The sequence below is a fragment of the Oenanthe melanoleuca genome, chromosome 25 (assembly GCF_029582105.1).
Source record: "Oenanthe melanoleuca isolate GR-GAL-2019-014 chromosome 25, OMel1.0, whole genome shotgun sequence".
Classification (NCBI taxonomy): domain Eukaryota; kingdom Metazoa; phylum Chordata; class Aves; order Passeriformes; family Muscicapidae; genus Oenanthe; species Oenanthe melanoleuca.
The window spans coordinates 9,389,698-9,416,092 of record NC_079358.1 but is presented as its reverse complement, the minus strand read 5'-3'; the positions used below and the strand labels follow the sequence as shown (position 1 = coordinate 9,416,092).

At 51.6% G+C, this 26,395-nt stretch overlaps 1 protein-coding gene across 1 annotated transcript; it reads left to right on the top strand.

Moving 5' to 3' along the window:
- The first annotated feature begins 22,263 nt into the window (after positions 1-22,263).
- Positions 22,264-24,300, top strand: LOC130263073 (serine/threonine-protein kinase pim-1-like). The gene is made up of 4 exons (XM_056510545.1): positions 22,264-22,427; positions 22,553-22,603; positions 22,807-23,173; positions 23,788-24,300. Exons 1-4 carry the CDS (start codon positions 22,356-22,358, stop codon positions 24,090-24,092), a joined length of 795 nt encoding a protein of 264 aa, XP_056366520.1. The 5' UTR covers positions 22,264-22,355; the 3' UTR covers positions 24,093-24,300.
- The last annotated feature ends 2,095 nt before the right edge of the window (positions 24,301-26,395 follow it).

Here is a 26,395-nt window from a genome sequence, read left to right as displayed (position 1 = left end):
CTGGTGCAGTTCATTAGGAAGGTTTCCTATGATAGTTATGGAGAAATATTTCAATAAGCTTCTGAGAAATACACATTCCCATTTTAAAGGGTGTATTTTATTACTGTTCTCATTAGAGTAGACATGATTGCAGAGTTCTGTGATTGATGTTGATCTAGGGTCTCTCCTCAGGAGGTGAAGGAAGCTCAGACAAGCTGTGCCTTGAGGTCTGATCCAGTGTGGACGACCTTGCTCCACATTCCCCAACTCCATCCTGTCTGTCCTCATTTACCTGGGACCTGCTTTGCTTGGAGAATGGGCTTGCCAGGAAAAGTGGGGTTTTTCTTTTTTTTTTTTTCAATCCAAAACCCCTTATTTTTCCCACTGAAAACAGACACACTCAGGTGTGTGCCAGCCCAAGGTGCCACCAAGGAGGTTCAGGGCTGGGGATGGTGCTTTGGGTGGGGTACCTGGAGCTGGTGCCATCTTTCCTTTCTGTCTGTAACTCCCATCATGCCCCGCAGCCCAATGGAGCCTCACGGGAGCCGGGACTACAACACCCATCATGCCCCACGGCCCCCCAGAGCCCCATTGGAGCCAGGACTACAATGCCCGTCATGCCCCGTGCTCCACAGAACCCCCGTATTCCCCCCTCCTATGTCCAAGAGGTGTCCTCCAGAAACTCGGAGGATCTCTAAGTGTCCCCTCAGTGCTCATTTGGGAACCTCCCCAAAAACGTCCCAGAATCCCCTGAATGCTCCCAAGGCCATAGATGCCCGTTACAGGCACTTCTGGGAATTCATCTCCTGCCATCCCCCGCGAGCTCAGAGCACCTCATAACACGGTCCTGTGCCTAAACCTCCTGCTGTCCCGCACTCCCTAAAGAGCCTGGTTAGAGCTCCCCAAGCTCCCCCCAAGTGCTCCCAGACTGTATACATTGCACCCTGAGGACCTGAAGTTGCCGTTCAGAGGCAAAAGTGTCCCCTAAATGCCCTCCCAGACCCCACAAACACTCTCTTAAAATCACTTCCGGGACTACAGCTCCCATCATGCTCTGCGGACCCGGTAGTGTGCTCCTGCAGCCATGACTTCATCTCCCATCATGCCCTGCGCCCACAGAGAGACATGGCAGCTGCGCCTAGAATTCCCATGATGCTCCAAAGCCCTTTCAAAGTGTATTTTACCGGCGCCTACAACTCCCATCATCCCCCGCGCCCCACAGAGCCCTGCTAGAGCCCCCCAAGTGCCCGCCCGGACCCCGAAGGGCCCCAGATTCCTCTCCCTGACCTCCAAGTGCACCCCAGGACCCTCAAATGCCACTCTGAAGCCCAGACCTTCCCTCAGGATCCCTAAATTCTTTCTTAGTGCCCACTCAATGCCCCCAAGTGTCCTCCTGTCCCTCTAAATTATTCCCCCAGACACAAAACTGCCCTGAATGTCCCCCAGAAGTGACTCCCTGGACCCCGAAGTGCACACCCTGAACTTGTTTGAAAAAAAAGATTATAAAAAAGATGAAAAAAGGACTATAACATTATGAATTATCTTAAAGGGGGAGAAATAATGAACCAATAGAGCTTAATTAATTAATGAAGGGAATTGTGTTACTTAAAAGCAGTGACCATTAATTTTTTGGGTTTCTAGTAATGTGAATTTTTTATTATAAGTAAAAAAATAAGGTTATAAAAATATTAGCAATATTATAAAAATTATAAAAATATTTTAAAAATATTAGTAATATTATAAATAAGAAAACTGTAATTCTAAAATGTAATAACATCTTTACTATAAAGAGAAATTAATGAGGTTTTTTTATATTTTTGGTTCTCAGTCCTAGGTGGCAGATAGAATGACATGGTTATGATGAGGCTGAGGAGCAGGTTGTCCAAACACGGTCAGCCCGCAAGGGGCTCTTTTTCTCTGTGTTCAGATCTCCTAAGGAGACATTCAGCATCAAGATCATTTGGGTAATGCTTCTAACACTTTCTCTAGAAAAGTAAGAATGTAGAAAAACATTTGCTTGAGTAAAATAAAGTCATGAGGAGAACTTTGAAATCTTCCTCCTTAACAGACTCCAAGCAGCTACACAAGCCCTGGAGACTTGAAGAAAATTGAAGGAAGACAAAGAGCGCCCGAGTGCTTTCTGTAATTTAATGAGCCCTGCAGTGGATTTGGGGCTGGGTCCTGGACCGGCAGGCACTGAGAGAAGGTTGAAGAAGCTGCTCCAGGAGTCAGAAGCAAAACTCCAAGTCCCTTGGAGCATCACTGGCCCCACTGAGGGCAGGGACTGCCAAAGGCTCCCCAGGGACTGGTGAGAGCAGATCCTTGAGGCCAGGATTGCAGGAGCCAAAGGCTGTGAGCAGGAACTGCACTGCTGAGCCAGACCTGGACTGGTTGGAGGCAGCAGAAAGGCCAAGGCCTGAGCCCAGGCCTGGCCCAGCAGGGCCTGTCCCTCACGGGTGGCTTGGGGCTGTTCCTGGGGCACTGGGATGGGAGGGGCAGCAAGGACAAATGGCATCAACCTGTGTGACACTCCAGATGCTCATGGAACCAAGGGCCAGTGTGACACTGTGGGGCCTCATGGAAACAAGAGGCCATTGTGAGCCCGCAGGGCTGTAGCACCCCAGAACTCTGAAATGCTGGGGGTGACCAAAGGTTCCTTTACTGGAGTTTGGTGCACAGGAGAAACCTCAGCCAGATAGTCTCAAGAGGTAAAAATGACACAAAATATTACTGGAAAAATATAAAAATCCAAGGAACTTTGGAAAAAGGATTTAATACAATATCCAATTCCACATAAAACACTTATCATGACAGGAACTTCATTAATTTAGCACATTACACCTAGGAACCTTTAAACACCTCAGTTCTTGAGATACCCAAAACTGTTCTATATCAAGAGCATTAGAAGGAGAGGTAAGAGAGACAGAAAGACAGAAGCTCTGTAGAAAGACACACACATGGCTACCAACTCCTAGAGTTCCAGTGTGGGTGAGACACAAACCCCAGCAGAAGGCAGGGTAAGGATCATGGGATGAGTGCCTGTTCTGTGTTTTAAGCCCCTGGGCCTTCTTGGGCCTCCCCCAAGGTGGGACTTGTGATTGCTCGGGCAATGAGAGCCTGGGTCAGCAGCAGCCCACTGTGTGACTGATTGACAGCTCATCCCGAGGTGTCTGGGACATTGATCTCATCCAGGCTCTGACAGTGACCGTGGTGACACTGCAGAACCTCATGGAACCATGGGTCAGTTGTGACAATGCAGGTTCAGGGACACCATGGTGACACTGGGGAACCTCATGGAACCAAAGAGAAATTGTGACACTCTGATAACTCATGGAATCAAGAGGACCATTGTGATACTCAGGATTCTTATGGAACCAAAGGTCAGTGATGAAGCTATGGGGCCTCTAGAACCAAGGAGCAGAGAACCATTGTCACAAGAACCATTGTGACACAGCGGGGCCACATGGAGCCCAGGGGCCATGGTGACACTGCCAGACCTTATGGAAGCAATAGGCCTTTGACACTACAGAAGCAAGGAGAACATTGTGGCAGTGTGGGTCTCATGGAACCAAGGGAACAGGGAACAGGTCTGGCTGGCTAGGGGTCCTGGGGACACCTGACAGGTCTGGCTGACTTTAGCATCTTGAGGGCTGCTTCTCATCTGCGACTGAAACACTGGGGATCTGGGCTTTCTTTCCTGTGGAAAAGAACCGTCCTTGTCCTCCTGGTGCCCATGGCCAATATGGGGAATCCACCTCCAGAATTCCCTATATCCATGGACAGTTCCCAGACAAAAGCTGCCATGACTGACAAGTCTGGCTGGGCTTGGCTTCCTGAGGGCTGGCTCTCATGTGCCTTTGGAAACACTGTGGTTCTGTGCTTTCCTTCCAAACAAAAAGAACTCTTTTTCCATTCCAGGCACCCACAAGCAAAATTGAGATTCTACCTCCAAAAATCCCTATGTCCAAGGATATCTCCCAAGTGAAAGGTGTCAGGAGAGACAGGTCAGACTGACTTGGCCCAAGGGTGGCCACCTCTCATCTTCTTCCAAAACACTTGGACTTCTCAGTTTTCTTTCCTGTTGAAAAACCCATCCATCTTGACCAGGCAACCATGGTCCAAAGTGGGATTCCACTGAACCATAGTATTCTGTTACAGCTTAAATAATTCTGTGTTTGAGGAAACAAGTTATGGGATATCGTAGAAAGTTTAGAAACTAGAGGTTAGGAATGTAACCCATAAAGGTATACATCTTAGTATAGAGATTAGAAATTGATAAGGATTGATTGCTTAACATTCAGAACCAGTCAAAATACACATATGGAAGCATTTAGGTGAAAATTGATACACATTAGAAAATACTCAGAGCCAGCCAGGGGAGACCCATACATCATGAATTTTGACACTGAAACTAACAAAGACCAGAATGAAGGGATTAACAAGTCAGGTAGTCATAGTAACAGGAGAGAGTTAAAAAGTGTAGAGCCAGGTAGACAGTCCTTACTTCCTTCCCTGAAACCCTCCAATTCATTTCAAAGACCACCGACCCAATACCAAGGGAACACAATGCAACCACAATGAGTATGCAACTAATTTTAATACCCAGCGGGGAATGGACGGTGACAGGTAATAAATATGTATAGGTGTCATGGAATATGCATGACTTCTGTGAATAAATAGAGGGGTAAAAGCCTTTGGGAGCAATCCCACGTGTCCACCCAGTGCTGAAATAAACATATCCTTTTGACTAAACTGGTTGAAAGGTATTTTGTCCTTGCCTTTTGTGAATCATTTTGGGGGCCGCAGCAGGACCTTCTCTTCCTGCAGGAACAGACGGGAGCGTGAGGCTCCAGGTGCACCAGCCCGAGTCCCTTTTGGACAAGAGACCTCCAATCCCACCTGCTTCAGTGCAGGAGACAGACAAGTTTGCTGGCGTATGTTTATGATTTTAAAATTACTCCAGGGTGAGAGGGCTAATTGGTAAGACACAGAAGATATCCTACGCACATTGTGGGCTGAAAGGTATTGCTTGCAAGCAGAGAGGATTTGTTTGGGTTACCGGTGAAGGGATTCTGCTGTGCCATAGAGGGCATCACTGGCATGTTCTGGGGGTGTGCTTGAGCGAATCCTGGTGTTTAAACTGGCAGTGGAAGGATTTGTTGTGCTGTAGAGAGCACCGCTAGCAATTCTGGGGGTGAGTTTGCTCAAATCCTTGTTTATTGCTGCTCTTTTGGCAAGTTGTTGTTGTGGTTGTGATCGGATGTGTGCGTGTCTGTGAAGAGTGCTACATGAGATTTTCCACAATTCTGACAGCCATCATGTATTTTTTTTTGAGGCAACACTACCATCTTGTGTCACAATGTGTAGTTGCAACAAGTTAAAAGTCAGTCCATTTGTGATACAACTCTACCATCTTGTGCTAAAAATTATAATTGCAGCGAATTGGGAACTTTTGTGTAAAACGGGCCATTTGTTTGTTCCTAATAAACTGTTAAAAGTGGCCAGCAAAGCTCAGGCATGAGCTGTAAGTGCCCAACCATCCAGGGAAGGGCTCTCTAGATGGTTTGGGCTCCAACCAGGTGAATTTTTAGCTGAAGGAGGAGACAGGGCTATTGTTGAATGGGGAAAAGGGAGGAGAGAGAGGGTGTATTTTAGGGGATTGTATTAGATTCGAACAAGTAATTATTTGGTTTTTGTTCTGGTATGAAAGACAGTTATCTGCCAAAAAAGGCAGAAGCATCTCTTTGAAATGGAGAATGTAAACCCCCTCCCTCCAAATTATTATAAATTTTAAATTAAGGGGCTCTGAGGCAAAGATATGGGAATTAAGAATAACAGTTCTTTACTGAGAAAATAGAAACACGGTATTACAAAAAAACAATCCCAACCCTGACAGAGTCAGAATACAACCTGACACCCCATCAGTCAGGGTGTTGGTAGCAGTCCAATCAAATGGTGGCTACAGTCCTCCTGCAATGGCAGATGTGGCTCAGCTGAAGCAATGCTTCAGTAGAAGGGTGCAGCCTTCCTTTAAAAGTCCAGGGATGATGTAGAAATGTCCGGTTTTCCTCTGGAATCCAGTGGAATGAAGGTATCTTGGCGTCCATAATCTCAGTTTTTATCTAAGTAGGAAAGGCTTGGCTCCTCCCCCTGGCTGGAGCATCTCCCAGTGGGATGATGTAATTTTATCAGTCATTCAGTGGGACTTAATGGCTCAGCAGGAGATGATATCTTCCTGGAGGGAGGATGAGTTGTGGAAAAGATAAAGATAATTGCCCCATCTTGTCTTAAAGATGGCCCATTAGCAGATAATGTGTGCCATGGAGATAAGGAATCACTGCCCCACCTGGCTTTAACAGATAGTGATAGAATACACATTTCTGGTCACATCAACCCAACATATTATCCACCCCTTATTCTACTACTATCTGCGTAACGAAAGCCTTACACACAGTTCTCATTTAAGATTAGGTTTTCCCTTCGGTACACAATGGGTTTCCCCATCATTTTTGCATTACTGACCAAGTGTAACCAGGTCCTGGAGCAAAGACAATCCCATGGGAGAGATGGGTTTCTCATTGCCTGGGGTGGGACTAATCCAAACATTCTTTCCTAAAATATCTTCCATGTGTACTACAGCCACTTTATCTCCATCCTCTGTGTGCAAGGATTCAGACTGGGCAGGACCAGCTCGATTGATGGACACTCGGGTGTTGACCGTCCAGGTGGCCTTTGCTAAATTTCTTTCCTAATTCTTGAAGACTCCCCCACCAAGTGCCTTCAGGGTAGTCTTGAGCAGGCTGTTGCACGGTTCAACTTTCCCAGCAGCTGGTGCATGATAGGGGATATGATATATCCATTCAATGACATGTTCTGTGGCCCAGGCATTGATAAGGCCATTCTTCAAATGAGTCCTGTTGTCTGACTCAGTTCTTTCTGACTCAGTCAGACTTGCTTTTCCAGGTCCAGGACAGTGTTCCAAGATGTGGCGTGGGGCACAGGGTAGGTCTCCAACCATCCAGTGGTGGCATCCACCATGGTCAGCACGTAGCGCTTGCCTTGGCCGGTCTGAGGCAGTGTGATGTAGTCAATCTGCCAGGCCTCCCCATACTTATATTTGGACCACCACCCCCCATACCAGAGGGGCTTCATCCGCTTGGCTGGCTTGATGACAGCGCACGTGTCACAGTCATGGATAACCTGAGAAATACTGTCCATGGTTAGATCACCCCTCGGTCTCGTGCCCACTTATAGGTGGCATCTCTGCCCTGATGACCTCAGGCATCATGGGCCCATCGAGCCAGGAACAATTCTCCCTTGTGTTCTCAATCTAAGTCTATCTTTGACACCTCTATCTGTGCTGCCTGATCTACCTGCTCGTTATGCCAGTGTTCTTCATTAGCCCGACTCTTGGGAACATGGGCATCCACATGACAGACTTTCACGGGTAGCTTCTCTACCTGAACAGCAATGTCTTTCCACTCATCAGCAGCCCAGATTGGTTTTCCTCTATGTTGCCAGTCTGCATTTTCCACTTTTCCAGCCAACCCCATAGATCATTGGCTACCATCCATGAATCAATGTAAAGGTAGAGCTTTGGCCATTTCTCTCTCTCAGCAATGTCCAAGGCCAGCTGAACAGCTTGTTGACTTGATCCACCTTCTCCTTCAGTAGCTTGTGCAACCTGTCATGTGGGGCTCTATACGGCTGCTTTCCACTTCCAGTTCATTCCCACAATGCGGCAGGAACCGTCAGTGAAAAGGGCGTAGCATGTTTCATCTGCTGGCAGTTGGTTGTATGGTGGGGCTTCTTCAGCCCGGGTCACTTGTTCCTGCTCCTCTTTGTCAGTGAGACCAAAATCTTCACCTACTGGCTAGTTTGTAATTATCCCCAAAATCCAAGGGCAATTCGGGTTGCCAATATGGGCGCGCTGTGTGATGAGGGCAATCCACTTGCTCCATGTAGCGTCGGTGGCGTGGTGGGTAGAGGGAACCTTTCCTTTGAACATCCACCCCAGCACTGGCAGTCGGGGTGCCAGGAGAAGCTGTGCTTCCGTGGCAATTACCTTTGAGGCAGCTTGAACTCCTTCATAGGCAGCCAGGATTTCCTTTTCTGTGGGAGTGTAACTGGCTTCAGACCCTTTGTAACTTCTGCTCCAGAATCCCAGGGGTCGGCCTCGGGTCTCACCAGGCACCTTCTGCCAAAGGCTCCAGGACAGACCAGGGTTCCTGGCTGCAGAGTAGAGCACATTCTTTATCTCCTGTTTGATCTGGGCGAAGGCTTGCTGCTGCTCAGGGCCCCAGTGGAAATCGTTCTTCTTGCGGGTGACCAGGTAGAGAGGGCTCAGAATCTGGATGTACTCAGGGATGTGCATTTCCTTCTTGCTTGTTGGTGGAGACATTGCAGTGATTTTATTGATGACCTCAGTGGGGACCTGGCACTGTCCATCTTGCTACTTCACTCCCAGGAACTGGATCTCTCGGGCAGGTCCTTTGACTTTGCTCTTTTTAATGGCTCCCAGCAAAATCTGGATGATCTTCTCTCCCTTCTCAAATACCTCCACCGCCGTGTTCCCCCACACAATGATGTCATCATTGTACTGCAAATGTTCTGGAGCCTCACCCTTTTCCAGTGCAGCCTGGATCAGCCCATGGCAGATGGTGGGGCTGTGTTTCCAACCTTGGGGCAGTCGGTTCCAGGTGTACTGCACACCCCTCCAGGTGAAAGCAAACTGAGGCCTGCACTCTGCAGCCAAAGGAATGGAGAAAAACGCATTGGCAATGTCAATGGTGGCATACCACCTTGCTGCCTTGGACTCCAGCTCGTACTGGAGTTCCACAATGTCTGGCATGGCAGCGCTCAGCTGTGGAGTCACTTCATTCAAGGCACGATAGTCCACAGTCAATCTCCATTCTCCATCAGATTTGCACACAGGCCAGATGTGGCTGTTGAAGGGTGAGTGGGCTTTGCTGACCACCCCTTGGCTCTCCAGCTCACGGATCATCTTGTGAATGGGGATCACAGCATCTCGAGTTGTCCGGTACTGCTGGCAGTGCACTGTCATGATGGCAATTGGCACCTGTTGCTCTGTCACTTTCAGGAGTCCTGCTGCAGATGGGTTTTCTGATAGTCCAGGCAAGGTGTTCAACTGCTTAATGCTCTCTGTCACTACAGCAGCTATTCCAAAAGCCCACCTGAACCCCTTTGCATCTTTGTAGTCGCCGTTCCTGAGGAAGACTATGCCTAGAATACAAGTGCCCCTGGGCCAGTTACAATAGGATGTTTCTGCCATCCCTTCCCTGTCAGGCTAATCTCAGCTTCCAGCAAAGTGCATTCCTGTGATCCCCTGTCACCCCAACAAGGAAACAGGTACCTTCCCCACATGTTCTGATGGTATCAGGGTGCATTGTGAACCAGTATAATCTAGTACTCTATGTTCCTGTGCCTTTGATGTGCCAGGCCATCGCACCCACTCTGTCCAATACTCTCTGTCATCCCATGCTTCTTTCTGGCTAGAGGCAGGGCCCCTCTAGCCCTGGTTATTATTCCTTTCCTGGGCATACATAGTGGAGGTTCTTTCCAGGGGATCTGACAGATCATCCTCCCTTCTGTGATACCCTGCACCTTTACCATGGGAGGTTGAGGCCACCTTTGTTTTAGCGCGGTTCCCTCGGTTAGCATTTCCCTCCCTGAGCTGACGCACCCGTGCTGCCAGGACAGAAGTGGGTTTCCCATCCCATTTTCTCATGTCTACCCCGTGGTGTCACAGGAAGAACCACAGGTCAGCTCGTGGGGTGTACCCTCTCTCCCTAGCTGGGGGGTGTTGAGTTCTAGATTTGGGGCCTGTGATTCGCACTGGTGCTGCACTGATCTTTCTTATCTCCTCCCTCATCTCCTCCCTCATCTCCTCCATCCTATCTTGGACCTCTTGGAGGTCCCTGGCCACAGCAGAGGCATTGGCCTGCATTGGGCCATTCATCATACTCTCAAAATTTCTGAGTCTGTTGGCAACAGAACCCACTGTCTCTTGGTGGTTATCAGCATTGATCACTGCAATGAAGGTGGTATAACAAGATGGCCCCAGGGTTGCCAAATTCCACAGCATCTGCCCTGTGCACCTGACCTTGTCAGGGTCATTGTCATGATGTCCATCCCTCCCAAAGAGTACCTCTAATACTGCCACTTCTCTCAGCTGCTGGATCCCTTCCCCAAGGGTCTTCCAGCGCATTCTACGGTGGTGCTCCTGCATTCTCTCTTTGTGGACAAACCTCTCTCTCACACTCATTAAAAACCGGTCCCAGAGGGAAAGGAGGCCTTGCTCCCTTACGAATATCTGGTCCACACCTGAGTCCTGGGCCAAGGATCCCAAATTCCTGCCTCAGTTCCATGCAGTTGCACACATGTTCCCGTAAGGTCCCAGACCCAGAGTAACCAAGTTGTAAAAGGCTCACGGCCTCGCCGTGCAATGTCTTTACGCAGGTTACCGAGACTATCATATGAGAGGGACTCTGTGACAATCTCAACCTCTGGCTCCCTTGCTGGTTGTGAGGACCCTCCTGGCTGATCCCCATTATCTAGGTGCCTTGTTTTAATCTTAGATTTTCTAGTTTCCACAGGGGCAACTGCTGCTGGCTGTGGCTGCCCCTGTGGTCCAGCTGGAACCTGGACAGATACAACATCTACGGGTTCCACTGCCGCACTATCTGACTCTCTCTCTTTAGGGCAGGGGGAGGGTTTCTCACCAGCTGGAGAAAAGTGCTCCTTCAACATCTGGATGTGCTCCTTCAACATCTGGCCTATATCCTTCACTAGAGCCCCCACCCACTCTGGGTGGTTCATTTCTGCGTTGGACTGTGGGGCAGCATCCCTAGCCCCTGGGGCAGGGTCATGTTCTGGGGCAACATCCCTAGTCTCTGGGGCAGGGGCAGGTTCTGGGGCAGCACCTCAATTTCCTAGGGTAGGTATCAGGGTTGTTATCCAAGCCAATATTCTCTTGTCTCTGAATGCTAAAAAGAACAAGGCATATCAGCAACACCAGCCACTGTGTGATATCATTAGCATTTAAAGCAGATCTGAAATCCTTGAAAACTGGTGGGGTAGCCTCAAAAAACTGGGTGATGGTTTGGGAGAAAATTTCCCTTGCATTCATTACCTCACAGTAAGTAACATTATTGAAATAACCCCAGAAACATGCAGTTAGAGTACAATAGCTCTGAATCCATGTGGCCACTTTCCAGAAAAAATTAAAAACCCATGAATTCCTGACATAATCAATCCACCAAATGAATCAGATAATAGCTACAGTAAGTTTGGTGAGGGGGCCCATATTCAAATAAGGGCTTGCAAATGGGAGAGAGATATCTGTGACCACATGGAGCCCAAACCAGATTAAAACGGACAGCATGTTGCCACTCAAGAGAGCTGTTACTCCTGTCTTAACTCTCCTCTTAATGCCCTCGGGCCCCACGTTGGGCGCCAAAATCTGTCCTGGTTTGAAGGACAAGTGTCTGCCAATAAAGGCAGAAGTTTTCCTTTGAAATAGAGACTTTAATTCCACTCCCTCCAAGTATTATAAATGTTTGAATCAAGGACTCTGAGGCAGAGATAAGGGAGTAGGAATAACAGCTCTTTTACTAATATATCTAACCGTACAAGCAGAAACAACAGTTGTTAAAATTACCAACAAAACAGAACAGATAACTCAGTTCCAGTCCTTTCTTTAGCTGTAGGCACACTCTCTCTCGGCGGGAGCGGAGGCAGGAGGGGGCGGCAGCGGCCATGCAGGTCTTGGGTGGGATCAGGCTGGAGAGGGCAGCTCCTCGCTCACCGTTTGTGTCCAGGTGATTCGCTGTGTCCGCAGAGGCAGGAGGCTGCAGCGGGGCAGATGCAGGGCAGGTGATCGCAGAGGGTCTGGCTCTCCTGCATTTGGCCACGTGACTCCAGACTGGAGAGTCCTCCTCTGAGCTCACCATAAACAGAGTCCCCTCCGGAAGCACAAGAGGCCCTGCTGAAGCCCAGCTCCCACCTACCCCTTTTGTCTAGAGTAGTCAAAGGTCCTGGGTGTAACCTGGCAGCTCCATTGACATGATAATGGAAAAAATTCTTTAAATTGACACACTAATAGAAAAACACTCAACCCCCCCCAACACCTGGAAACAAAGGAGAATCAGGAAAACCTCAGTCAGTAACCGCTGGTCAGGAAAATTTAGGGGGAGCCATGTAGGAGTTTGAACTCAGGGGGATCCTGCTGGGGTTGGGTGCCCCCTGCAGCATCTCCTCAAACACCCCCAGGCTTTGGGGCCTTGGGGTTCTCACCCACCACCTCCATCCTGGGGCTCTCAGGAACTCGGGGTGTCCTTGTCCCCCATCCCTGTGCTCCAGGTGATCTCAGGATGTTCTCCAGGTTGGGAGCAGCCAAAGCAGCCACAAGGTTTGGGGCTTGGGCTCATCAGGAAGTTTTGTGTCTCCGCTTTGGTGTCATGTCCGGGACTTCAGGTCCTTGGCATGCGTGATTTCATAGAGTCAGTGGTGAGAAAACCTGGGTTTAAATGGGAAAAGCTTGGCTTAGGTGGGAAAAGCTTGGTTTAGGAGGGAAAAGCCGGGTTTAGGTGGAAAAAGCTGTGTTTAAATGTTGCCTTTGGACAGTGGGAGAAACATTGGGAATTCTGGTGCTGACAGGGGTTCTGCAGCTTCCCTGGAAATTTCCCTTTGCTTTGCCTTCGATGAATCTGAAAGAGCCACAGTCAGTTTGGGGTGAGCCCAAGACTCAAGAGAGATGGAAAAGATGTGGAAGAACCCAGAGGCTGACTGGGAACACTGGGAGTGAACTGGGAGCACTGGGAGGGAACGTCACTTCCAGAGTCATGTGGGGATAGCACTGGGAGCACTGGGGGAGACGGGGGTGAAACTGGGATGATTCTGCAGGGAGCAACACTGAGTACACCAGGAGTGAACTGAGAGTCAGCTGGGAGCACTGGTTAGAACTGGGAGCACTCAGGGGAACCAGGATGTCCTGCTGGGAACACTAGTTGGAACTCGGAGCACTGAGGTGAGGTGCTGGGAGCACTGGGAGGGGGCACTGGGAGCACTGGACACCCCATTGTGTCCCATTTACTTGAGTCCAGCTCCCCCCTGGCTGGGCAGGCGGGGAGGTATCGGGGTGTCCCTGCGGTTTTTGGGTTGCCCCAAGCAGTGAGGGTTTGATTGACAGCTAAGGGGGAACGGGTGGGGAGGATGCAGGGGGCTGTCCAGATGGGGGATTTGGGGTGTACTGGGAACAGGAGTGGCCCCCAGGAATGAGGGAACCCAGGAATGAGCAACCTGGAGCCCCTGAACTCCCCATTCCCAGACACAGAGACCCTCCTGAACCTCTGTTCCTGGGCACAGAGAGCCCCTACACTCCCCTCCCTGCCCCTAGGACCCCCCTGAATGCCCTTATCCTGAACTGAGACCCCCCTGAACACTCTTATCCTGAACTGAGACCCCCCTGAACCCCCTTATCCTGAACTGAGACCCCCTGCATGCCCTTATCCTGAACTGAGACCCCCCCTGAATGCCCTTATCCTCAACCAGGACCCCCGTGAACCCCCTTATGCTGAACCAGGACTTCCCTGAACCCTCTTATCTTGAACCGGGACCCAAAATGGGGAGATTATTCTGGAGGTAAAAGATGAAAAGTACATAGAGGCACTTTGAGTTTGGTGTTAACAGCCGTTCAAATGGAGGGTGAAATTAGTGAAGAAATAATAAATCAACTGTTTCCTGTAGTGTCGGCTTCTTATGTACTAGGGAGGACAAAAATTGCACCTCCTATAGTAATTAAACTTAAGGAAGGAAAACAACCAGTTCGAATTAAACAGTACGCCTTGAAAAGAGAGGACAGGGAAGGAATTAGCCCGATAGTTGAAAACTTTTTGCAATTAGGGCTGTTAAAAGAATGCCAATCTGAGTTCAGTAGTCCCATCTTACCAATCCAAAAAGCTGGTGGGTCATATCGGAGAGTACAGGATCTAAGGGCTGTTAACAAAATAACTGAAAATTTCTATCCCGTGGTGTCTTGGTTTGGAGGGCAGGTGCCTGCTAAGCAAAGCAGGAGCTTCCTTTTTAAATGGAGAATGTGAACCCTCTCCCTCCAAATTATTATAATTTTGAAATTAAGTGGCTCTCAGGCAAAGGTACAGGAAATAGGAATAACAGTTTTTATTAGGAAAATTAAAATAGAAATACAGTGTTACAAAGAACAAACCTAGAAACACTGACAAAGTCAGAATACAACCTGACACCCTGTCAGTCAGGGTGTTGGTAGCAGTCCAATTAAATGGTGGCTTCAGTCCTCCTGCAGTGGCAAGTGTGGTTCAGTGGAAGCAGTGCTCCTATAGAAGGGTGCAGTTTTCCTCTGAAGGTTCAGAGATTATGTGGAAAGGTCCAGTTTTTCTCTGGAGTCCAGTGGAAAAAGGGCTACCTTGGTGTCCCAAAATCTCAGTTTTTATCTTGGTGGGAAAAGCTTGGGTCCTCCCCCTAGCTGGAGCATCAAACATCAAACTTGTGCAGGAAATATTGTGACTACTGGAAGCAGTTCAGTCACCTGGGCAGGTAGCATTTATGCACATTAAGGCACACCAGAAGGTGAGCTCAGAATTGGACGAAGGAAATGAGCTGGGGGAGAGAGGCAAAAGAAGCAGTAAAAGGTAAGATGATGATTGAGGGAGCTTTAATTCCAGATGGACAGGTCTCCCTTGAAGGTAAGCCAGTATGTACAAGAAGAGATAGAAAACTAATAAAGGATCAAGGAGGAACGTATAACCAAGAGGGATGGGGGTTACTGTAGAAGGGATGATGGTCATCCCTTCTCATCTGTTATGGTCATTAGTAACAGAAGAGCACCAGAAAGCATATTAGGGAGTAGATGCCCTGTATAACTATCTAATTGGAAAGATTAACTGTCAGAAATTTATACTCTACTGTCATTCAGGAAAGTAACACCGGGTGACAATGAACTGAAATTAAAACTTACTCAAGCAAAATGAGCACATTGCGGTACAGCCTGTAGAAATCTAGTCAATAGAATTGTTTTGTTTGTTTTGCTTGTAGTCATAAGTGTAATCCGGGAATTGGAATGTACCTCTAGCCAGAAATATGCTGAATGGCCTTGGTCCTAAGCTTTCATTCACTACACAAGATCCATGGAAAAGCATTCTGATATAAAAGATCTAAACCTCTCAATTGTGGTCATGCATGAAAACCAGGTATACAAAAGGCAAGAATGGCAAAAACAAAGGTTGTGGTTCCCCAAAACCCCAAAGCAGGGACCCCCAAGAGAGGGGAACCCCCGGGATTCCCGGACCGCCAGCGGGGGCTGCTGGGGCTGGAGGGGCGCGATGGCCAGAAAGGGGTTCGGGGGATCCCAGTGCCAGTGGCTGCTCCCAGTATGAGCCCAGTTACTCCCAGTATGATCCCAGTTACTCCCAGTATGGTCACTTCCCTTCACTGCCTGCCTGATCCCTGTTGCTCCCAGTATGAACCCAGTCATTCCCAGTCATTTCTTCTTATGATTCAATTTGCCCCCAGTTGCTGCCAGTTCCTCCAGCTTTTGTCCAGTGTGTTCCCAGTTCTCCCAGTTGCCCCTAGTATAGTCCCAGTCACTCCCAGTATGATGTCAGTCTCTCCCAGCAGGGCCTCAGTCACTCACACTTGCCCCCAGTTCTCCCCAGCACATTCCCAGTGGCTCCTAGTGTGGTCCCAGTCACTACCTGCATGGTCTCAGGCACTCCCAGTATATCCCAGCTGCTGTGAACATTCCCATAGTCATTGCCAGGCACTCCTAGTTACCTCAGTATGGTTCAGTTGCCCCCAGGATTACCCCAGTCACTCCCAGTACATCCCAGCTGTCAACAACATGCATCCTGTCATTCCCAGTTCCTCCCAGTGTGTGCACAGTAGGCTCCCAGCATGGGCCTGGTAGCTCTCAGTAGCCCCCAGTCAGGGTCTGTTGACACCCACTATAAACCTAGTATGATTGTAGCCACTCCCAGTATGGTCCCAGTCACTTGCAATCTAATTCCAGTCACTCCCAATATGATACCAGTGGCCCCCAGTGTGTTCTTAGTTGCTCCCTGTAAATGCCAACATGACCCCAGTAGCCTCCAGTATGATCCCTGTGACTCCCTGTCTCTCCCAGTGTATCCCAGTCACTTGCACTTCCTCCCAGTTCCTTTATGCATGATTCCAGCTGCTCACTGTCAATGCCAGTATGACTTCAGTAACTCTCAGTGTGATCCCAGTTGCTGCCAGAATAGTTCCAGTTGTTCCCAGTTCCTTCCAGTATGATCCCAGTTGCCCCTAGAATAGTCCTAGTCCCTCTCAGCATGGTCCCACTCACTCCCAGTCATCCCCAGCATGATCCCAGCTGTTCTCAGTGTGATTCCAGTCCCCCCACATGGTTACAGACACTCCCATTATATCCCAGTTGCTCAGTAAGGTTCTAGTTACCTCAGAATGATCCAAGTCTTTCCCAGTTACTCCCAGTTGCTCCAGCATGACCTGTTTCTGTCAGTTGCCCGAAGTATAGTCCCACTTAATCCAAGTATGATCCCAGTTGTGCTCTCAGTTCCCTCAATATGGTTCCAGTACCTTCCAGTTGATCCCAGTTGCTCCCAGTGTCTCCACATTTGCCTCCCAGCTCCCAGTATGATCTCAGTCAGTCCCAGACATTCCCAGTATTATTCCAGTCATGCCCAGAGTGATTCCCTGTCCCTCCCAGTGTGGGTCCAGTTGCTCCCAGTCACCTCCAGCATAGTTTCAGTCACAGCCAGCAATTTTCCAGTCACTCCCCGTCTGATTCCAGTAGGATCCCAGTCACTCTCAGATACTCCCAGTACTATTCCAATCACTCCCAGTCTGATGCCAGCCACTTCCAGCAAGATCCCAGTATGACCCAGACATAGGCATAGCTGCTCCCATTATTATCCACTGTGGTTTCAGTTGCTCCAATTTACCCCCACTATGGTTTCAGTCGCTCCAATTTACCCCCACTATGGTTTCAGTCTTTCCCAGTGTATCCCAGTTGCTGCTGGCATGTTCCCAGTCACCCTCAGTGCAGTCCCAGTTGCTGCCAGTATGATCCAGTATGGTCCCAATGTCCCTCAGCATGCTTGTAGTAATTCCCAGTCACTCCCAGTGATGCCAGTCCTGGGATGCCGCACCCCTCTCTGCGTTCCCCCCTCCCAGACTCCCGAGAGGAGCCCCAAGGGCTGGCAGTCCCTGCCCAGGGTCCCCACCAAGCCCCAGTTTGGATCTGCAGCCCCCAGATTTCCCAGTTTCCCTCTCCTGTTCCCCGGGCCGGGTTCCCCCGGCCCCAGAGGGTGGGAGCAGCCGAGAGCCCCGCGCTGCCCATCCCGACCTGTCCCGGCTCCATCCCCGCTCCTGCCGCGGGCTGCGAGGGCTTCGGGAACGGGGCACCGAGGGTGTCACTGCTGCTGGGGAGAGGAGGGATGCAAGAGGAGACATGGACAGGGAGAAAGGATGGGAGTAGGAGAAGGAGGTGGGGTTAGGGAGACTTATTTGCTGACACCTAACACAAAAATGATAGAAGAGCACAAACGTAGAGAGAAGAGGTTCGTCAATCAATATAAACCTGACTGGGATGATAACTTTAGGGCCTGGGATTTTGGAAGGAGGTTTACAGCAACTCTTCTTCTGCCTCAGACTGCTTCAGGGGCAGCCTTGAAACAATTGAATCAACTAGGTTGTTGGCTAAGTATGCAATCTCGTGCCATTTGTCTGGCACTGAGCAATTTGTTAATTGATGTTCATGGTGTGAGACATGCAACTCTGCAAAACAGAGCACAGGTTCATTTTCTTTTGTTAATGCATGGACATGGATGCAAAGACTGATGGAATGTATTGCATGAATCTTTCTGACCATTTGGTATCTATACATAAGAGCATACAACAATTCCAGGAGGATATGACCAAACTCAGAGTTGAAGAAGGATCATGGTTAAATGATCTGTTTGGTTGGCTGAGCCTTACACCACTGTGGAGAGAACTTTTGAAAATAGGCATGTATGTGTTGATTGTCATCATAGTTATCACGGTATTTGTGCCTTGTGTACTTCATGTATCCAACAGAGGTTTGACAAAGCTGTCCTTTCTCCTTGTGTCCAGTCTGGACCTCCCCTGCTGCCCTTGGTGCCAATATTTCTTTTTCAGGCTGTTTTATACAATGAAGAAAAACTCCACTATCTGTGGAACCTCCCTTCAATCCCCCTCAGGCTTCTCCTGTTCTGTCCTCAGTCTCCACTGAGCCCAGGGCCCTCAGACTCTGCCTGATGGTTATGTGATGAGGCCTCCAAACCCAGTCTTGGGAGATTTTTGGGTCCTCTCCAAGGTCTTTGAAAATGGAAACATAGTGGTCAAAGTCCAAGAAAAATGGACTTTGATTTTCTCCCAGATCTTTCAGTGACAAAACAAGGGTCCATATCTTTAAACTGAATCAGGGTGGATTTACATTTGTTAGAAGGAGGAAATATTTTACAATGACAGTGGCACAAAACTGCAACTGCTTTTCCAGAGAAGTGTTGCTGTATAGGCGGGTGTGACACACACAGACACTGCACACTTCAGGTGGCCAAATCTGTTTATTACAATAGCATGCTGTCTTTTATACCCTCTACACAGTTTACAGTTTCTTCATTGGCTACAATAAATCAACATAACAATCATTGGCAGAAAAATCTTCACTTCTATTCTTCCCATGGCCTTTCTAATAATACCTTCCCCAGCTGCAGGGCTTTCCTCCCTGGTTATCTTCTTTTTCCTTCTTTTCTTCTTGGTCTCCATGCCAATAGCCTTGGTCAGAGAATACTTCTCAAAACAAACCTCACTCACTAACCCTCTCTAACCCACAGACCAGCTGTGGGTCCTGCCATGGAGAAGTAGATGCCCCATGCCAGAAATGCTCCAGGAGCAGGAACTTTGTGCAACCTGACATAGTGAAACCCCTCCCCAAGGATGGAATTCCTCTTGTGTGGGTTCTCTGATGTGCTGGGTGACCTCACAACACTTGTGGCCAGAATGTCTGCTGAGGGCCAGCCAGGCTGCTGCAGGGGCAGTGACCTCACAGCCATCACCATTGCAGCCCTGTGCCCTGGGCCTGGCCCTCCCCATCCTCGGTCCCTGTCTTGTCTCTGCTGGGATGAAGAGTTTTGTCATTAATATCTTGTCCCCACAGTGCTGGGGCCAATTGCTTCCCAGTCAGGTTCCTGGAGCACAAGTGGCTTTGCAGGGCCCAGCCAGAAATGACTCCTGAAGCAGCAGCTCTGCAGTGGTGGCCACCAGGCTGGCTTGCCAAGGGAGGCTTCTGGCCATGCCCTGGAAGCAGCTGCTGCTGCCAAGGTGCCTTTGGCTCTCCCTGGCACAGGTCCCACCATGGCACTGTATTTGTGCCTGAGCCCTTCCCTGTGTTGGAGCTGGCCTGGGGCTTTTCCTGCAGTGGGACCTGCCCTGGCCATGGCACAGGAAAGGCAGTTCCTGCTGGAGCAGGAGGCTCTGCCTGGAATGGGCTCAAACAACTCCAACAAGGCTCTGTTTGCAAAGCCCCTAGTGGGAAATGAAGTAGGGGGGATCACACTGCTTTTAGGGTGAATAATGCTGAAACCAGCCTGACTCCTCCATCCCAAAGTTCAACATCCTGAGAGGGAGCTGAAGCTGTGGCAGAGCTGGGAAAATCCCCAGAGAAAGGAACAACCAAGTGCCACCACTGAGAACTTCTGCAGAGCTGCTCAGCTGGCACGGCCTGGGCACATCTGACTGACAGGGCAGCACTTCAGACTGGAAAAGCCCCGTCCCAGATTGTAACGGCAGCGTGTCCTGACATTTCCTTCCTTGGAGGGTGTGGGCCTTCCTCCCTGGAGTGGGGACACCCCTCAAGGACACTGCTCCAGGCTGAGCCAATGGTTTTGGTTTGGGTGAATGATATCAATCTCTACTTAATAACTGGTTTTGCTTTAATACAATTGCTTCAAAATTGCTTCCTGTCTCACTCTGAGTGTCCCTGCAGAGGAACAGGGACACACAGTTCCACAAGCTCAGGGTTCTCCTTTGAGGAGGAATCTGGGATGCAAATGGCCTTGTCAGAAGGATAAAAGCATAAGGAATGGACTAGAGATTATTAGAAAAAATTACCCTTCTTGCAGACAATGTTCACCAAGTTCACAAAGTTCACCTGCATTTCTCCTTTTTAGATTCTTTTTGTCATCTACTCTGGGCGGTCCAGCTTGGTCTAGTGCTTATCATGAACAGATTGTGCTCTTGATTTATACCAGTGCAAGAGATGTAGAATGATCTAAACTGAACACAGAAACAAACTACGTCTGTCAGCCCATTTTCACCGTCTACGTTACTTTGCAGGTATCCATGGAGACACAGGAATGATTATCACACAACTCTCCACTTCCAGCTGCAGGCTCTGGAGATTCTTTCTCTGAGTTCAGTCACGTTGCATTCCCTAACAATTCCTGGTACCACCTCCTGTTTTCCAAGCTTGGAACAATCACAATGAAAACCTTACCAACAGCACAACTCCCCAGACCACAAGGAAAAGAAAGGATAAGTTGTAAAGTTCTCCAAACATTTGTCCTGCTTTGCTGCAGAACTTGTGCTGCAGCACAGTGTGGAAAGCCAAGAGAAGCTGCAGTTGGTGGCACAACTTATGACAAAAGCTCAACCTCGTTCTCCATGAAAGGTTCTTGAAAAGAGCAGACAGGACTGTGGAGAAGATTCTTGGAAAACTGAAACAGCTTTCCAGAAGTGAAAATGGAAAGAAACGATCCAAGATGTTTTCATGTATTTATTTCTATGCTCCCCTTTTCTAGTGTTTTATTTAGTGTTGCACTGCTTTTCCATGCCATTAAGTCCAAATGGATCTCACCTCTAAGATCGATGACTTGTGAGTTTTAGACACTCTAAAATACCATAAGCCACAAAGAGTTTGCCTTCCCCTGGTTTTGTTGGAAAGCAATGCTGGAGACATAAGTGCAGTGCTTGGCTCGGGCAGGAATCCTCCATCCAGGAAAGGAGCCCCGACAGTGTCTGAGCCTCAGCAGGGCCAATGCACAGCAGGGACCCAGGGGATTCCTGTGTCCCCGTGCGGGAGTCAGGACTCTGGGCCTGGGCTCAACAGGGCAAAGTTCTCGTGTTGGGACAGACTCAGGGGCTGCCCCTGGGGCGCGCGGGGCTCGGCCATGGGGCGTGTGGGGCGAGCGTGGAACGGACACGCGGACACACGGACAAACGGCCCCGGCGCTTCAGTTGCGGCGGCAGCGGCGGCAGCAGCAGCAGCAGCAGCAGCGGCGGCAGCGACAGCGAGTCTACAGACCCTCTCGATCTCTTGTTCCTCCTCTCTCGCAGTCCCGCATCCTCTTCCCCGGTGTCCCTTTCACGGACCCTCTCCCCCTCTCCCCTTCTCCCCCTCTTCCCCTGCCGGGCCATGCCCCGAGCCCGCCCCCGGGCGGTGCTGCCCCTGCCCCGTCCCCGTCCCCGTCCTCGTCCCCGGGCCCGCCCGTCCCGCCGCGGTCTCGCCTCCGCCCGGCTCTCGCTGTCCTGGCTGTGGCGCTGTTGTCTGGGCATCAGTGCCTGGGGCGGGGGCAGCATCGCCTCTCTTTGGCTCCGCTTGTCCCGGCACCGGCCCCGGCCCCAGACTTGGCCCTGGCCCCAGCCCCAGCCTTGGCCCCGGCCCCAGCCCCAGCCCCAGTCCTGGCCCCAGCCCCAACCTTGGCTCCGGCCCCGGCCCCAGCCTTGGCCCCAGCCTTGGCCCCAGCCCCAGCCTGGCCCCATCCCCAACTTTAGCCCCAACTTTAGCCCCAGTCCTAGTCTTGGCTTCAGTCCCGGCCCCAGCCCCAGCCCCGGCCCCAGCCCCAGCTTTAGCCCTAGCTTTAGCCCCAGTCCTAGCCCCAGCCTTGGCTTCAGTCCCGGCCCCAGCCCCAGCCCCAGCCCTGGCCCCAGCCCCAGCTTTAGCCCCAGCTTTAGCCCCAGTCCCAGCCCCAGCCTTGGCTTCAGTCCCGGCCCCACCCGTGGCTTCAGTCCCGGCCCCAGCCCCAGCTTTAGCCCCAGCCCCAGCCCCGTCCCAGCCCCGGCCCCGGCCCCAGCCCCAGTCCCAGCCCTGGCCCCAGCTCAAGGCCCAGTCTCAGCCCCAACGAGTGCTCAAACCCCGGCCCCGGCTCCTCCCGAGCTCCGCCGGGGCCCGGGACGGGTGGGGATGCCCGGCCCAGGGCGGTCGGGGGGGGCGGTCGGGGGCCGTGTCTGGCCCCGGGCCGAGCGCTGACAGCCGCGTGTCGCCCGCAGGGAAGTCGCAGGAGGCGTTGCAGGAGCGGTACCGGATGGGTTCGCTGCTGGGCAGAGGCGGCTTCGGCAGCGTCTTCTCGGGCACCCGGCTCGCGGACGGCGCCCCGGTGAGTGGCGGGGGCGGAGGACGAGGAGGAGGAGGGAGGAGGAAGAAGAAGGAGACGAGGAAGGGGAGGTTGGAGCGCGGCGTGCCGGGCGGCGAGCTCAGCCCGCTGCTGCCCCTTGCTCGCAGGTGGCCATCAAGCGCGTGCCGCGGGGTCGCATCCGGCGCTGGGGCGAGCTGGTGAGTGAGCGGGGCCAGCGGCAGAAGCCGGGGCGTGCCGGGCGGCGAGGAGCCGGGGCCCGGCAGGGTGGGAGCCGCCGGGAGCCCTGCAGGGAGAGCGGGCGTGGGGTGGGCGGGGGTGCAGAGCATCCCGGGCTGGCTGAGGAGTCCCAGAGCCCTGGCACGGCCTCAGCCCCGCTGACGGCATCGTGCTCCTCGCGCAGCCCAACGGCGCCCGTGCGCCCCTGGAGATCGTGCTGCTGGACAAGGTGTCCACTGGCTTCCCTGGAGTCATTCAGCTGCTGGAGTGGTTCGAGCTTCCCAGCTGCTTCTTGTTGGTGCTGGAGCGTCCGGAGCGATGTCAGGACCTCTCTGATTTCATCGCGGCTCGGAGGTTCCTGCCGGAGGAGGAGGCGCGGGGGCTGTTCCGCCAGGTGCTGGAGGCCGTGCGGCACTGCAGCAGCTGCGGGGTCCTGCACAGGGACATCAAACCGGCCAACATAATCATCGACCTGGACAGCGGGCAGCTCAAACTGATTGACTTTGGCTGTGGCACCTTTCTCCAGGACACAGTCTACACCCAGTTTGCAGGTGAGCCGAGCCTGGGGGATGCTCCTGGGCATCTCATGGCCCAGCCTGGCTGTGGCACCAGGGATTCCCCCCTTTGCTGCAGGCCATGGCATTGCTTCTGCAGCCAAGTTGCTTTTGAGTGGGGGTCAGAGGGGGGCCAGCTGCCAGCCCTGCCAACCGCATTCACCACCCACACAGCCGTGGCTGGAGCTGGGGCAGCCAGCCCGACACAAACCCCGTGGGGGTGGCAGAGAGGGGGGTCAGACCTGGGCACCGCTCAGTTTGGTGTGCAGGCGAGGAAGGGCTTGGACTGCTTTGCTGCCCTTGTTTGCCTTAGCTTATTAATGTTTTCTGAGGGCAATGCAGGCACGGAGGAGAGTGGGTTTTTCTCACCATTGGGTGGGTTTTTCTTCTGTGTGTCCTAGTTGCGCCTTCCCAGGGCTTCTGCTGCCCTCTCCCAATAGCAGTGGCTTCTTTTCCAGCCCCAGTTTTGTACACAAGAGCCAGGTGCTCACAAGGAGGCAGTGGGTCACCCCCCTTTGCCACTGGTGCAGCCCCCCCCATGCCCAGGGATGCTGGGGCGAGGCTCTGGGAGCAGCAGCATCCCCCTGATGAGCTCCATCTGTATTCCATAGGAACACTGTCCTACAGCCCCCCAGAATGGACCCACCTCAAATGCTACCACGGCGAGGCAGCAACGATCTGGTCCCTGGGTATCCTGTTGTACCAGATGGTCTGCGGGAAGCACCCGTTCCAGAAGGGCCGGGACATCATCTGGGGCCAGCTCAAGTTCCCACAACAGCTCTCTCAAGGTGGATCCTCATCTCTGGGCACAGGGAATACCAGTGCTGGGAGACAGCTGTGGGCTCGTGACCATCCTGCTCTGGCAGCTGCTGAGGAGGTGGCACATGTCCTGCTGTCCTCCAAAACAGGGAATTGACTGGAAAGTTTAGGCGCAGCTGTGAGAACATCCAGCAGAGCCCAGGCACGGGAATGGTGGGGCAAAGCAAACAGGATCCTTCTCCAACTGTCTGGTGATTTGTGGTTTCTCTCCCCAGAGTGCCAAGATATTATCAGTTGGTGTTTATCCATGCGCTCCTTGGACAGGCCATCTGTGGAAGATCTGTTCTATGACCCTTGGCTGCAGGGTGTTCATCTGCCCTAGAAAATGGGAGAGATTCACAGGCACCATTTGATCCAGGAGCCTGGATCAAACAGCTCCACACATCTCTTGGTGATAAGAAGCAAAGAAACCCAGACTTCTTCGTCCTGCCTGTACCACGGAGCAGGGGTCATCAGATGGGAACATCTGTTCTGGAGCTGAGCTGGTCTTGCAAGCACTGGCGACCACCATCCAACCTGGTTTTACTTGTCCTGCTTCAGTGATGGCTGAGTCCCTGGGCAGAGCACTGACAGCCTGGTCTGGCCCCCAGGGAAGGAGAAGCAGCCCCTGGAGAAGCTGTCCCAGGTGGGGCTGCTACAAGGACAACCTCAAGGATGACAACCTCTTCCTCGACCTGGCCACTGGCAGCTGGAGATGATCGACTTTAATTCTGGCACTTTCTTTAAAGACATGCTCCACACCCAATTTGCAGGTGAGTCCCCAGCCAGGGGAATGCTCCCAGATCTGGACATGGCACAGCCTGGCCGGGCACCAAAGGTTCCCCCCTTTGCTGAGTGGATGCAGCAAATTCTTCAGTGGGCTGCCAAGCCGCTTTTTGGCTCTGGGCAGCTGCTGAGGGGCTGGATGTGCCATGGCTGGCTGCAGGCTGGGCACACGTGCTGCCCTCCTGCTCTGCTCCCAGAGGCAGCAGTGATTGGGAGGTTTGTGCCCAGCTCTGGGCACAGCCAGCATGGCCTGGGCACTGCGGGGGCTGGGACAAGGGGGACAGGAGCCTTCAGCTGACGGGCGGGTTCTGGTTTCTCTCCTTAGAGCTGGGCTCTGCGGATGCTGAGGAGCTCTGGGCTCTGCTGGGCTCAGCCCTGGGCACAGGGCTCTGCCCTCACAGGGCTCTGACAGCTTTGCATCAGACGAGCCCGTTCCGAGCACACTGCCTGAGCTTTCTGCTTTTGCAGGTGAGTGAGACGCTCCTGCAGGCCAAGAGATTGCAGTTAGGGACACACATCCAATTGGCAAGAATCCAAACTCTCCATGGTCCCAGCTGAACCCCTGGATCTCCACAGGATGTTTTGTCTGTTCCGCTCTTCATTCCTTCTTGGCTGGAATTGTGCAGTTGCACTTTCTCCTTCCTCTAGAAGTGCCACGAGTGGGCAAAACCTGGCGAGCCGTGTTCCTAAGGCAGTGCAGACTGGAGCTGATGGATGGAGAATTGTCCTTCTACACTTCCAAGCCAGAGCAAAAAGCTGTAAGTGGGACTTTCCATCTTTAAGAAATCACTGACAATTTAAAGGAAATGTGCACCTCATTTGAAGGGTGAGAAGGAAGGGCATCTTCTAAAGGATTTGGGGGTTGACAGAGTTTAGATTCCCAGTCCTGCTTGAAGCTGGCAGGGCACAAAGCCATTTCATCTTGCTTCAACCACAATTTAAAATAACAATATTGGAAATAAACCCCAAAATTGTTTTAAATAGTCTGCTGAGGTCAGTAAGATGGACCCATGCCATCACCATCAGCACAAAGTAAATAACTTAGTTCTTCTTTTAAAAAAATCAGTTACTCCTTTATCCTAAGGTATGAACTATTTTTCAGTAACACCTTCATTTTGTTTTTATCTTTCACATTTTTTCTGTGTTTTTTCCTTTTATTTTTTCTTTTCTTTTCCTTAAACCAGAAAACATGCCATAAAAAAAGTGTCCTTGGCTCCTGGTTCCCGTGTGGAGCAGCTCCTTCCCGCTGGCTGAGCTGCTCAGGCAGAGCCCGGCAGCTCCTGGCCCTGCAGGGCTGAGGCTTTTCCCCGTTGCTGGGCACAGACTGATGGAGCAGCACTGCTGAACACGGGACACACAGAGGGACCAGGAGCAGCTGCCTGTGCCCTCCTGGAGCTCCAAGGGCCAAACTCTGAGCAGACAGGGCTGGAAGAGACTCGCAGCCTCCTTGTTTGCTGTGCTGCCCCACTTGTGCCCAGCCCAGCTCTGTGTGTGGGGCAGAGGAAGAACAAGGGACAACTCCCTCCCAGCCCAGGGACCCCTCTGGCCCTGGGGCTTGGGGCACTGTCAGCACCCACTGCTCCAGCCACCGCTTCTGCTGGCACTGACAGCAACACCCAAACTGTGGCTGGTCCC